This window comes from Corvus kubaryi, unplaced genomic scaffold, assembly GCF_017639235.1.
Source record: "Corvus kubaryi isolate FWS band 111438036 unplaced genomic scaffold, C.kubaryi_AGA036_p1.0 40188, whole genome shotgun sequence".
Classification (NCBI taxonomy): Eukaryota; Metazoa; Chordata; class Aves; order Passeriformes; family Corvidae; genus Corvus; species Corvus kubaryi.
In genome coordinates, this window is record NW_024581221.1 from 7,962 (window position 1) to 20,956 (window position 12,995).

Below are 12,995 nucleotides of genomic sequence, written 5' to 3' on the forward strand. Positions count from 1 at the left end.
GTTGTCTACTCTCTCTTTCATGTGTGGGAGAAGCTGCAAGGAAGTAAATCCCAAGTCTGAGAAGTTTCCATACACTTCAAGTACCTAGTACACCACCTTGGGTTTGAATCCTGTTGTCTTGAATAAAATCAAGCCTTCATATTGGTTTCAATAATGCAGTATACAAAAGGTTAACACCTATAGTTATCCACAAAACCTCCCCCAAAAACTTGCCAACACTTCACTTAGGCAAATTGAGACTTCAGGGATGCTCAAATCCAGTCAGGAACTCTAGCCCTTGCAAAAGTAAACAAAACTTTTGCCTTAAGAAGCATAAAGGTTTATGTGCACAGCTTTTCCACTTGTGACTTCATCTACTTCTTCTTAGGACAACTTTCTATGAGAGCACATTCCAAGTAGAATCATTTAAGTTGTATTCAGGTGTCCAGGAAATCCCATGTGGTTATGAAAATTGCCACCAAATGAGGGGATTTTGCATCCAGCAGCCACAAAATATTCCCAGTCATGCAGCAGCATTCCTTCATGGATTCTAAATAAAGTCTTTTGAAACCATTTGATAGCAACATTAAATATGACACTCACTACCAAACCACAACTTTATTGATTAAACACTAATTAAAAGACCAACTGAATGCAGGACAAAGACATTTCAAAGAGCGCGGCACAAGTTAGGTGTTAAATTTTTAAGGAGCTGTACAAGAAGGGGAGGTGGCAGTTAAGACAAACAATTTTCTCTCATAAACTGCTCAGAAAGGTTCCTGTAGAGGCTTAGGAGGCTTTTCATGCACTCATGCAATAGAAACATTCTTGAACAAGTCCCATGTGAAGTATTGCAGCAATGGCTCCAATCACTCTCATGTTTACATTTGAAAACATAAGAAAGCAACAACAAATTCTTCTCTAGAATACAAAACATGTTTGTCTTCTATGAAGTCACTGGAAGTTCACCAGGAGGAAAGTTTCTCCCACAGCAGTTAAGGTGAACAAAAGTCGTTCTTTGAAAGAGCTGTCAAACATTTCACTGATTTCCTCTCTCAACTCCCTCAGCAGAGGTACTGTGGACTTACCACCTGCATTCAGAATTCTCTCAAAAAGTTTACTCCAGAAATCACTGTCAGGGGTCCTAAAACAAATAGAACAGTGTTCAGTGGAACAGTATACACACACAAAACATACCTATCAAGGTCGCCATTTATATTCAGCACTAAACATCCTGAGAGAACCATGCCTGAAATAATAATTTCACTCACATGAGTAAATATAAAGGAAAAACTAGGAATGTATTGTTCATTTTATATGTATGGACCCCATTCTCTTTCTCCAATAAGTTTCTGGATAGTAACTACACAGGTCTAAACCAACTGTTTATACAGTTACCTCTTCTAGTATACCTGACCACTACCACCATTCACACTAAACCATGGCAGTTTTAGTTTAAAGGAATTATCAAGAACATTTTTGAACCAAACAACTCGGGAAACTCCTTTCATGAATAAAGGGCAGAGGTAAATATCGTTTACCTACTTGCAAGCTAAGTTAACGGGGCAATATTAAAGGAAAGCTGCAAGAAAAATTAAAAAAAAAAAAAAAAAAGAAAAAAGAAAGAGGTGGTTTAGAGCCAGTTTTGCTTCCTTTTTTCCCTGCCTTCCATCTGCCAGAGTTCTGCATAGATAATATTTTAGAGACAATTAATAGTAATAAATCCCCTCTCTCCCAGATGTACTCACACAACATGAATAAAAAGGTTAAGTGACTCATTTAAGTCTTATAAAACTGATATTAGAACTAACCCTTTGTTCTTCAGTCTTGCTCTGCTACTGACTACTGAAGCACTTTTCTCCCTCGCGCTAGGGGCTACAGTGGCTTTGAAACAAATTATCTGCCTCTGCTTCATCTAAGTGACTTACAAAACAGCAGCAGCCAGTCTCAGAACGAATCCAGCCTGAACTATTACACTGGTAACTCTGCTAAAATAATTAAGTCAATGCAGAGGCAAACCAAGAAAAAATATGCAAGACTTGAGACCATTTTCTTTGTGGGATTAGATGAGCGAGAGGTGTAGCAGAGGAGATGAAGTGTTGCTAAGGGGGTGTAAAGAGTTCTGAGTGACAAAAATAGTCCTAAAAATTCAAACGCAGCTTCTATATCCTGCCTCACATAAACCTGCACAGATGAAGTTTCCTAAAATAATACAGTGGAAACAGAAAAAAATCATCATATCCATTCTTTAATACTGGTAAAACTCCTCCCCTGACAAACAGGCTGTCAGCATTATACTCAGAGGTGAAAAAACCAACTTGATCAGAATTTGTATTCTACCTTCCCCTAAATCTCTACCACAATGTTTCAGTGTTTTCCATTCGTTCTGTCACTTTTTGAGTGGGTTCCTTTTTATTGAGGGCCATTGACCTTGGAAGAATAATTTTACACTCTACCCTGCAATTCCCAACTGCCTTGGTATTTTGCTGAACTGGTAGTAAAATCAGTAGCTCTTCCAGTCATTCTGCTATATTTACATTTGTTTAATACTTAAAAATAATTAAGTCCTTTTAAAAAGCTTTCTTAAGAGGGTCATGGTTGTTGTATTTAACACCAGTCAGCCTTCTAGTAAGAAGCCCTCTTTCTAGTTGTCAATACATGAATTCTCAAAAACTTTTTTGAGGAAAGTTCTGTCAATACAATCCTTGAAAAAAAAACCCAAACCAAAACAAACCACCAAACTCAAATGAACCTCAAAGAAACAAAAAAAAAAAGAAAATCACTTTCCAAATGACTTAGAGAACTTTGAACAGAAAGAACAAAAGTAATGTCATCTTTACAAAAGTAGGAATACTAAAAGCAACAAGAAGAAGAATCCTGTGTTTTAATGGGTGTCACCAGCATGTGTGGCTGTATGCAAAGGATGAAGAACAAGATTCATCTCCATCAGCTGACTCTTCTCCCAGGGAATACTTAATTGCAGAGTCTCTTCTGGTGGATGAAGGTTCCCTGCAGCACTGAATTTGCTTGTCACAGATTACTTGAAAGCTTCAAACTGACTAGAGGAAGTGTCATCAATCAATAAGAACCAGACACACTAAAAGATCCATAGGTGAATGGAAACAGATTCAGTGCAAATTCCTTATTCCCACATAATGAAACGGCTCATTTGCACTGTTGATATAAGACTTCATACAGTGTGTAACTAAAGCAGCTCTGCAGACATTTCTTGGAATAACTGATATTGAAAAGTAAGTACAGATGATGAAAGCTAAGTTTGTAACACTTTCAGAAGCAAAGCAGAAGAGAGGGTGGAAAACAGGAATTCTTTATTTGCAGTCTGAACTCCCAAATTATGAACTGATGCACATAGGTGAGCGAGAAGCCATTACAGCCTGGTTCCAGCTCCACAGAACTCATGCCCAGGCTTTACCTTCTTCCTGCTGTGGCTCCTTTAGCCCTCCACAGGTCTCGCTCCTCAAGTCCCCCTCCAAGCTCTACCTCAACCCAAAATCCTAATTTTTTCAATCCAGCATCCCCAGCTTTGACTACAATTCCTTTCCAATTGACCCCTCCTCTCCAAACTCCACTGAGAGACAGCCAGCCGTATAGTTCCCAACTCAGACTTACTATTCCTCCTGCTCCAGTTATCCAGACGGTTATTGATCTTTTTCCCATATCCACATCCTGATCAGGTCCCTGACACCATGTCCCAACCTTCTCAACTCAGGCCTTATGTAGCTTCATCTGCAGCAGCTCAATTTAATCTCTTGCAGAATTAAGGAAATTATATCATAGTAGAAAACCAGATATATATGCAGTAAAGAAAAAAAAAAAAACATTTTTTCCTCTGTACACAGCTTTAGGAGATGGGATTTTTTCCAAAGGCTGAATACAACAAACTGAGAGATGTAAGCAGTACAGGTTGCTAGGGAACTGGACAACTCCCACGCAGTAGTAGGTTTTCCTAAAGCAATGGTCCTAGGAGTGATCCATGATCCTGAATCAGATACCTGCCCAGTAATTGCTGTCATGAGTGCAGAGCTCTGGAAAATCTTTATGAAATGCTAAGGCAAAAAAATCTGCAGTATGTGCCTAACAAAATGAACAAGTCTTCAGTCTAAGTACAAACAAAGGGCACAGGAAGGCAGAGCAGACTTACAGCCTAAACACATGGCTAAAAGAGAGCAGTAGAATTTAATACCTGAGACAAACAGCAGCTTCCAAAAAGCAGCTATTTGAAGACTTGCATCTTAGATGACAGTTTTTAATTATTTTCTTTGCTGCGTTACAGCCTGCCACCAGTGTCTTATTAGAATGGAAAAAAAAAAAAGCAGAAAGCCAAACGAACCCATTTCTGAAGCAACATACTCATGTGATCTTTGCCTCCCTCCCCACCCACCCACTCAGAAACTTCTCCAGGCTTTATCTGTAAGGTGCAGAGAGATTAAGTCAGTCTCATCTGAAAGGATGGAAAAAGCAAAATCATCTCAACTGGACTATTCATATTCAGCTTAAAATGGTCTCCTACACAGCACTGAGGCTACCAGTGAACAAGTCCAACAACTTCACAATTTCAGTCCCCACAAAACTACCTACCACTTTTTGGCAAAACCAGCCCCAAGTTGTATGTTGTAAGCTCTGAAGATAGTACCACTATAAAGAAAATGAAGTTGGTTGTCTCTTCTTTGCCAGCGGCCCCCTCTGCAAAAGGACTTACTCTGATAAGTTTTGGCAGATTTTCCAGATGGAATTCTCCTGATAGACCTGGATATGATCCCCAAACAACATCAAATGGACTACATCTGCAATGCCAACCAAGTCTACCTGTAATCACAACAAAGATGACCAAGTTCAATGTCTATCACTTTCTGCTCTTATTGCTTTCACACCTTTAAGTCTGAACCATCTTTGCACCAGAATCTTCCAGAGACCTGTTAAGCAGGAAAACTTCAAAAGGTAAAATTCTGTTTTCATTGTAGGTTTCTAAATAAATACACTAGTTAAAATCACTGAACAGCACTGCTAATTCTTTCACTTAATGCCAAAGATTCCATCAGATGTAAAATTCTCTTTATTCAGTATTTATTGATCAGAGCCTTCCATAGCACTTGCAAATTTTAACTTAAAAAAATGGGTTTTGTAAAGGAACACAGAAATGAAGATATCCTAGAAAACAGAAACTCACCTGATAAGGAAGAGAACTTTCTGCCAGAAGCTGTTGTCCATGAGGAGTCTGAGCTGTGGGAAAGTTGTAGGGCAAGCTGACTTGAGGCAGTACCCTCAAATCCAGACTGTGAGAGAAATCCACAATCTTCAGAGCATTTGGCACCTCCTCATCAGAAAATGCATCGCAGATCCTGAGCAATGGAAGCACGTGAGGCAGGAGACGATCCAACAAACTTCATCTTTTTTTTAGAATTAAATTTAACAGCACAGTGAAGGTGAATCTTAGCCATGTCAATGCTCCCCTCTGATGGCTGCTGTCAGAACTACTGCTGCAAGGGCTGCCCTGGATGGCAAGGGCTCACAGCAGGGAACTTAAGAATGGTACTGCTGTCTCTGCAGTAAGCAATATGAAACACTAAAGGATTGAGGATGATACTGTTTTCATATTTGTAACAGTTATCTGAAACACAGTTTGTGGACTGTGGGAAGAGTGTGATGCCTTCTCACTGGTCCTGAAACTATGAGCCAGACACAGGTGATAAAAAGGGGTTACCTTTATAAGGATCCTTATGGTGCACAACATGCTGGATGAAAAGCACCAAAGATGCACACATAACATAAAGCAGATACAATTTTAATATGTTTAGCAAATTAGCATAACTGAGAAGAATACCCAATTAGAGTCATAGATGATGAGGTAATTCCTCCCTGGTTCTACCCTTTTCTAACCCACCCCCCTCCCCCCCCCTTGGATAGGAACTAAACTTTGTTTATGAAAATGTGTCTCGAAGAGCTGGTTTTCAACCTTGGCTCCTACAGAACCTAACCTTGGACCCCAGGGCTTGCAGCTGCTTTTTTTTTGTCTTTCTTTCTAATAGAGTAAGTAAAATGCTAGCTATGAATACAATACTAGGCTACAGAGCTACAAATATCTATATATATATATATATATATAGATATATATATGTATGTATGTAAAGAATATAGAGAATAGGTAAAAGCAAAAAGGCAAAAATCAATTTGGCATCAGTGTAATGTTTTGCACTTCTCCCTCTCCTTCTAAATCTCAGAATACTTGATAGAAAAAATAATTAAGCTTGATAATACTTCTACAAACTTTTCCTAGTCTACAGGTGAGGGAGGAAAAACAGGAAGGGCAGGGAGGAATGTTTCTATCGACGGCTGCCAAGCCAACAATATCCACATATCACAGCTCTCACTACTATTCTTACATACTTGTATGCTGTGAACTTATTTTGTAATTTATACTATGCACTTGTCCTTTTGCAATTTGAAAAACCCCAAACCATTATCCTAACTTTTTGGCAGTTTGTTTTGTATTTGCCACAGAGAAATCCAGCAGGAGATATCCAAGTCCATTAAGCCACTATTAGATCAGTGACTTCCAAAATAGGATGCAGCACCCTAAGGGATGTGTAAGACAACCCATTGCAGGATGTGAAGAAAATATTAAAGCTTGCATAGTACAGGTATGTAATTTATAAATAATTATAGAAAGAAGTTACTAATAAAACAACCACGAAGAAATTATAAGTAAAATATATTGTGAGTATGCATGTTAGATGACTGTAGGCTCAAAGTAAATTTAAATTTAATAGCTATTTTTAACCTATCGGTGATAACTAAGAACAGCCCCAGTGAATTTATGTAATAGAATTATATCCGATTCATTTGACATTCTGGTTACTGCCTTCCCACTGATGCCTGAAGTTTTCAGCTTTTATGTAATCTTCATGTATTTGTAGCTTTGTAGACTGTTAAGTGCCTCGGTGTAACTTCTAGTACTTTCCCACCTTTCTTCCCACAGTGAACAGGTGCTTATTGACACATTCCTAAAATTCTGTTATGTCTTGCCTGTTACTTCTCCAAGGACATTTTATTTTGCACCATGTAATCACAGGCATAAAAAAGGTAGGGTAGGAGGGCAGAACCCAGGATGGGAGATTACCTAATCAACCGCTCCTCTAATTGCCCGATCTTATCAATTGTAAGGATCTAATTCTGAGCGCTGTTTTTCGCCATACTGGGTACCTGAAGGCTTTCAAGTAAAGGTTTGCTTTTATATTATCATTCTAACATGGTCTGGAGAAGTTTGTGTTCTATTTCCAGGCATCACCACTCTTAGTTCACAGATCACATTCTAAGGGATACGTGACTTTGTTAATATAACATGGGAAAGAGCTTAAAGAAGAAAATTAGGTCTATGCATCAAGGTACAAGCTGGACTGCAGAGGAAGCTGAACACTTTGTTTAAGGGTGCCTGGATATTCCAGTCCCACCTGTTGTATGTCTTCTAATTTCCTGGGCTTCAGATATGTAAAGCCAAAGGCAAGTTAGGAACCATACTGAGTTAGCGGTCCAGAACCTTGGTAAAGCAGAAACTTAAAAACACAGGCAATAGCAAAACTATTTTGTTGAGCATAAGTTTTACAACGTCAATGTATACTATTTCTACAGGAAGGTTTATTCCTAAATCAAGTGTTTTCACTCTTATCAGAATACACTGGAGCCTAAAAAAACTGGACTGAAAAATCAGTATATGTTTTGCCAGTGGGCAGGTTCAGCACAAGAGGCACAGAAACCAGTTTAAGGAATAGTGTAATTTTCTATAATGCAAAACTGTAAAGAATTACACAATGAGAAGCTCAGCAATGCACCTCAGCATTGCTACCAAAGATTGTCTACAGGGATTGAGGTAAAGTACCAGTGACCCTAAGACTTCACCATCCTCCAGAGCCACACAGCAGCTGGGGACCCCTGTGGCAGCCAAGCACTGGAGAGCCCCTCCCGGAACTGAGAATTCCTACAGGTGTGTCCACCCACAGGCAAAGAAGCTTCTGACTGTGCTGGGACAGGGCCCAGCTCGGAGAGGGTGCAATGAACAAGCTCACACAACTTTCAGTGCGGGAACATCTGGGGTCAGCCTCCTCCTGGGTTCCTCCCAAAGCCTGGCCAGGGCTCAAGGAACAACCTAGTGAGTTCCCTTTGCTCCTACACCCCCAAAACCCAGGTGTGGCTTTACCTGGTTTCTAAATACATGTTTCAACAATCAGTGGATACATAGATCATATTGCTAATGATACTTTGATAATGAGTGGATACAAATATAACATTTGGTTGGAAGGTTCAACTAGAGGTCAACTTTGGCTCAGGGCCTGTTTTTCAGGCCTCAGTATTTCAGTACCCCAGCTCAAGGGTAGAAGTTACAGCAGCATGGGAGCTGTAGCTGAAATGACTGTTCTGTACCTCCCATATTCATAGGAAGAGACAAACCTGTCTCCCAGAAACAACACCTCTGGCCTCAGATCTCCATGGACAATCTCTGCTTTGTGCAGCTTCTCTACCACATGCAGAAGATCATGAACAACCAAGAAGAGGATTTCCTTTGTGATGAACTTACGGTCACGGAGAATATCCTGAAAAGAGAATAAACATCTATCTCTGTACCCTTCTACTTTAGATTAGGTGAAATATTTATAGCTGACCTTTTGTTTCATAATTCATCTGTACAGAGGTAACGGCCCCACCCTAAATTTAGTGTAATCAGATTTTGCCCATGATCAGCCCAGACAGAATTACAAGAACAGTAAACTGTTAGGAAACATTATTCAAAATTGGACAAAAGATCAGGAGGGGGAAATTGAACTGAGGACTGAAATCACTATTGAATTTCAGTGGTATTGCATGCAACAATTCAAAATGCACTTCCAAGACTTAAAGTGTTAATCATTCAGCAAGACATTAAATGCTATGACCTTGCTATAGCTGACTGGAATGTATTGAAAGAGGTCAAGTTAAACAACAGCTTTAGATGCCAATCTTGCTGTGGAATAACATGTGGTTCTTGGCTCCAGTCCTTTATGACTCACAAAGACAGAAAATGTGAAAAATTGGTTCAAGATTGTCTCTGAGAAGCACATGATCTATGACTGAGAAACCAGACCCAACTGAGGCATTAACAGACAGCCGTGATTTGTACACAGATAAAGACCAGAGCATCTATATTGCAGGCTTAAACAGGAGCAGCTCTTCAGCAATGAGCATAGCACCACCCCAAACTCACTACTGGCACCCAAGCAGGAGTTTGCTAAGAATTGTCCTTGGTTTGTCTGTACTGACCCTGAGCGTGAAGCAATTTGTATCTCTGTGCACAATGGCACAGCCATCCTGGTACAGGTAACAGCTGCAATTCTCACTGAAGCTCTGGTCAAAGTCAGAATTCAAACGCTTCTGTAACTCAAGGGTGATATAAAAATCCCAAGGCACAGGCTGAGAATACACCTACAAGAAGGTACATAAGAAGAACATTTATTTTTGGAATAAAGTGAAAATTGCTCATCTTCATATTCTTCTCATCCTCTTTTTTTCTACTCCCATTTGACCAGGGAAGACATTTTTTGCAGTCAGAAACTTTAATCTAGATCCACAATTAGGAAGAGGACTTGAAGTAGCAAACTTCATGCATGGAATTCAGAAATTAGGGGTTTATATTAATGGATGAGATTTTACCATTTCACACTTCTTGTACAATAACCATCATGCATGTTACCTTTATTGCACATCCCTTCGCATACCACTGGAAAACGCATCGAGCTGGAATGGCAAAAAACATCTTGTATTCTTTATTGTTCCAGTATTCCATTTTGATGCAGTAAGTCTCATTTCCTGTGATGAAAGTTTACATTCATGATCTGTCACAGTAATAGCTATTCCCAAGTCATTCCCCACCTGCACCACAAAAAACTAAGAGGGTGAGTATGAACCATAAATCAAACCCATCAGAACACAAACTCTGCACTGCAGAGTGTCTGGCACACCTACCCAGCTCAACATCTTTCTTGACCTCCATGTGAGGCAGAGCTCCAGTCTCCAAGTGAAAATCTGGAGAAGCAGATGCTAGCACAGAATCTAAAAGCTTTTCACGCTGTTCAGGGGTCCACAGGAACTGAGCCACATCATCCGCTAAGAAAAAAAAACAACATGAAGAGATGAGCTGAAATTACGTTAACTTTCTGCAACTTGGTTATATCTGTCAGTAAAAGTAACCTGGATACTGGAAGCTTTCAATCCACATTCTGATTTACTACCTCTTAGCAAATCAATTCATCTCTTTCCAATAGTTCTGGGAAGTCAATGTGACCCTTGTCTTTATAACTGCCTTACATACCATTATCAGGTCTCAAGGGTTCTACTGTAGCATCATGCAAAATGCATCTTTCCCAAGAGACAAAGCTCTGAATTATTTCAGCCACAGCAGAATTCAAACTCATGCTGCAAACCAACACTCCTTTTTTTAAATCCATGCCCAGAGCAAGTGATCAGTTTGGGGTTTTTACATTATGGGGTTTAGGGAAATTTAGTCCTTTGATTACAGCAGAGGTTTTATGTAAGAGAAGGAAAACAAAGTTGGACTCCAACTCTGCTGGTCACTGCAATGTTAAGAACTTAATGGCTTTTTATCTCCTGGAAGACACCTAAGATAATTGCCTGTAGGACTGGACTTAATTTCCTTCATAACAGAACATAAGGTCATTCAACAGACAAGGTGATCTGTAAAAAAGCGATGTAGCCTCAAGTGTTTACTCTGCCTGATCATTTGAGATAAAACACAAGAACTAGATGGTCTCTACTGCCTTCTCCCAAATGCCATGCTGTAATGAGAGAGAACATTTACAGTACACAGGTAAGAACCAGAGTATCTACAGTTATACCCATACTTGTTTGAAAAGCAGTGCAGTAAGTACTGCTCAGGAACCAATTCTGTGAAAGCAGATCCAGGAAACAGAGTAGGCTGGAGGCTACAACGTGTTCCAAGCTTTTGCCATCACAAACCTAGGAAATTTACTGGCATTTTTTTCAGGAATAAACTAACAGACATCTGAAGTAATTTTTATTCTTTACACAGTATTAAGAATTACTACATCCAGAGTGAGAGCTGCAGTTCAAGGGAGATGTGCATAAATCAAGAAACAAAGCAACAGGAAAGATCCAAAGTTTAAGAAAGGACCACTAAAACATTTGAACAAACGCTTTCTTTTTTTTTTCTGAAGAGATTTTTCGTCTTGCTCTAAAGATTAGTACATATGAGAAAAACAAGTCAAAGATGCATCCAAAATATTCCAGCTATTTCAGTGACATCACTTCTAATTGTATTTTCATTCCAGGTCCCAAGCATGCTTCATCATAAAGTAGTCTGCAAGAACATGAGAACATAATTCTCCAGAGCAGATACACTGCGAATTTTCAAATACGCAATTCTAAGCACCATAAACCAAAATCAAAGGAGTTAAAGCAGGTTAAACAACTTGAAAACCATCATTCAACACAAATCTAATTCCACAGGCCAGATTTTGATGGCTTTTTGTGACCATTTCTGTTCTAACTGTAATCTAAATATTTAGAACAGACAGAAATAAGGTCCTTTAACTAGAAGAAAAAAAACCAAAGAAATTGACTATTTAAGTACCAGTACTGTTTTCCCTCAATAGGAATAAGGATGATACTGTGAAGCAGCACAACAGCTTACAGCATAGTTAAAAGTGCAGATTTAAACCAAAATTATGCAACTTGCACTAGACTCCAAATTCACATTCATCTTTTTCAAAGTAGTAGCTTATCAGCACATCAGGAGACACACAGTATGATTACAGAGAAAAAACGAAGACAAACCAAAATAAAGCCATCTTAGAAGTTATTACTGCCATTCAGTTCAAATTTTTAATTTTGGAATTTGATCTTATTGCTCCTACAGACTGCCTACTTTAGTACCTTAAGTAACTTCTCTGTCACCTTAATATTGACATGCTTTGGATGCTGACAAGCATTCTGTACTGCACCTTGCTGCTGCTTCAGACAAGGGAGACAAGTTCAGTCACAACTCATAGCAATGGGAAACAAACAAAGCACAGTGGGATACAGGAAGGACAGAAGAAACCCCACTTTTTGTCACAGCTGCGAGTTATTAGTTGTGAATGAAATTCAAGGTAGTACTAACCAGTAGCATTTCCACCTCCAGAATCAGTAACCATTTCAGCTGGCAAGCTCTGAGCCAGATCCAGTTTCTCAGTGATCTGCAGATATTTAATAGCAGACATTTGTGTAACAGAGGACAGAGAACCTCCTGAGACTGAAGAACCTGATGAGCGAGTATCTTCCAGGCTTGCTTCCATGATCGGGCTGTAAATAAAGCCATCAACTACTCAGACTTCCCAAAGATACAAGTTGTAGATAATGTCAACCCGGGCACGAGGACAGGATACTGCTCACACCCAGATTTAATTAACATGAAGAAATTACGTCCCATCCCTAGCGGAAAGCCAGTAGTCATGTCAAAGCTTCATTTCAGTTTTGATGATTAATTATACTCAGAAACTTAGTCTGCAGATGATTTTTTTAATCTTCTCTTCCACCAAATCTGACCGCTACAACAGAAGACATACTGAATATTTATCACTCCCTTTGCTATAAAATTTCAGTGCTTTCAAAGCAGTGAAGGGTTTGGTGGAAAATAACTCCTCCTAATTATAATCAGCACAGTTTTCAAGGAACCTCCCAAGTAAAAAACACCTTCAGCAGGGTATACACGTTTACACACTAACAGCCAGAAAATCCAACTCAGCTCTAGATTAAGAAACTCCCATACAATAGATGTTTTTTCTTCACAACATAAAATGTTGTTTGCTAGTTTTTTGTTCTCTCCAACTTCTTAACTCTGTAGAAGAACTAAGCCACAAACACTAAATGCATTTTATATAGTCAAAATAAGTGCAGAAGCCTATGAGTATAAAAGGAACCAGTGATTCTGCTTGTCATGTTTGATAATGAAG

General features: G+C 39.2%; 1 protein-coding gene across 2 annotated transcripts; it reads right to left on the minus strand.

Moving 5' to 3' along the window:
- Nucleotides 1–582: 582 nt before the first annotated feature.
- Nucleotides 583–12,373, minus strand: LOC121672181 (mitotic checkpoint serine/threonine-protein kinase BUB1 beta-like). Of its 2 annotated transcripts, XM_042044742.1 has the most exons (8): nucleotides 12,164–12,372; nucleotides 9,991–10,131; nucleotides 9,719–9,834; nucleotides 9,289–9,450; nucleotides 8,443–8,585; nucleotides 5,168–5,339; nucleotides 4,700–4,806; nucleotides 583–1,123 (listed from the first exon to the last, which is right to left on the minus strand). In XM_042044742.1, exons 1-8 carry the CDS (start codon nucleotides 12,336–12,338, stop codon nucleotides 934–936), a joined length of 1,206 nt encoding a protein of 401 aa, XP_041900676.1. In that variant the 5' UTR covers nucleotides 12,339–12,372; the 3' UTR covers nucleotides 583–933. The 2 variants fall into 2 exon arrangements, with proteins under 2 accessions (XP_041900676.1, XP_041900677.1); XM_042044743.1 differs by lacking the exon at nucleotides 4,700–4,806 and having other exon boundaries at nucleotides 976–1,123; nucleotides 12,164–12,373.
- Nucleotides 12,374–12,995: the final 622 nt, after the last annotated feature.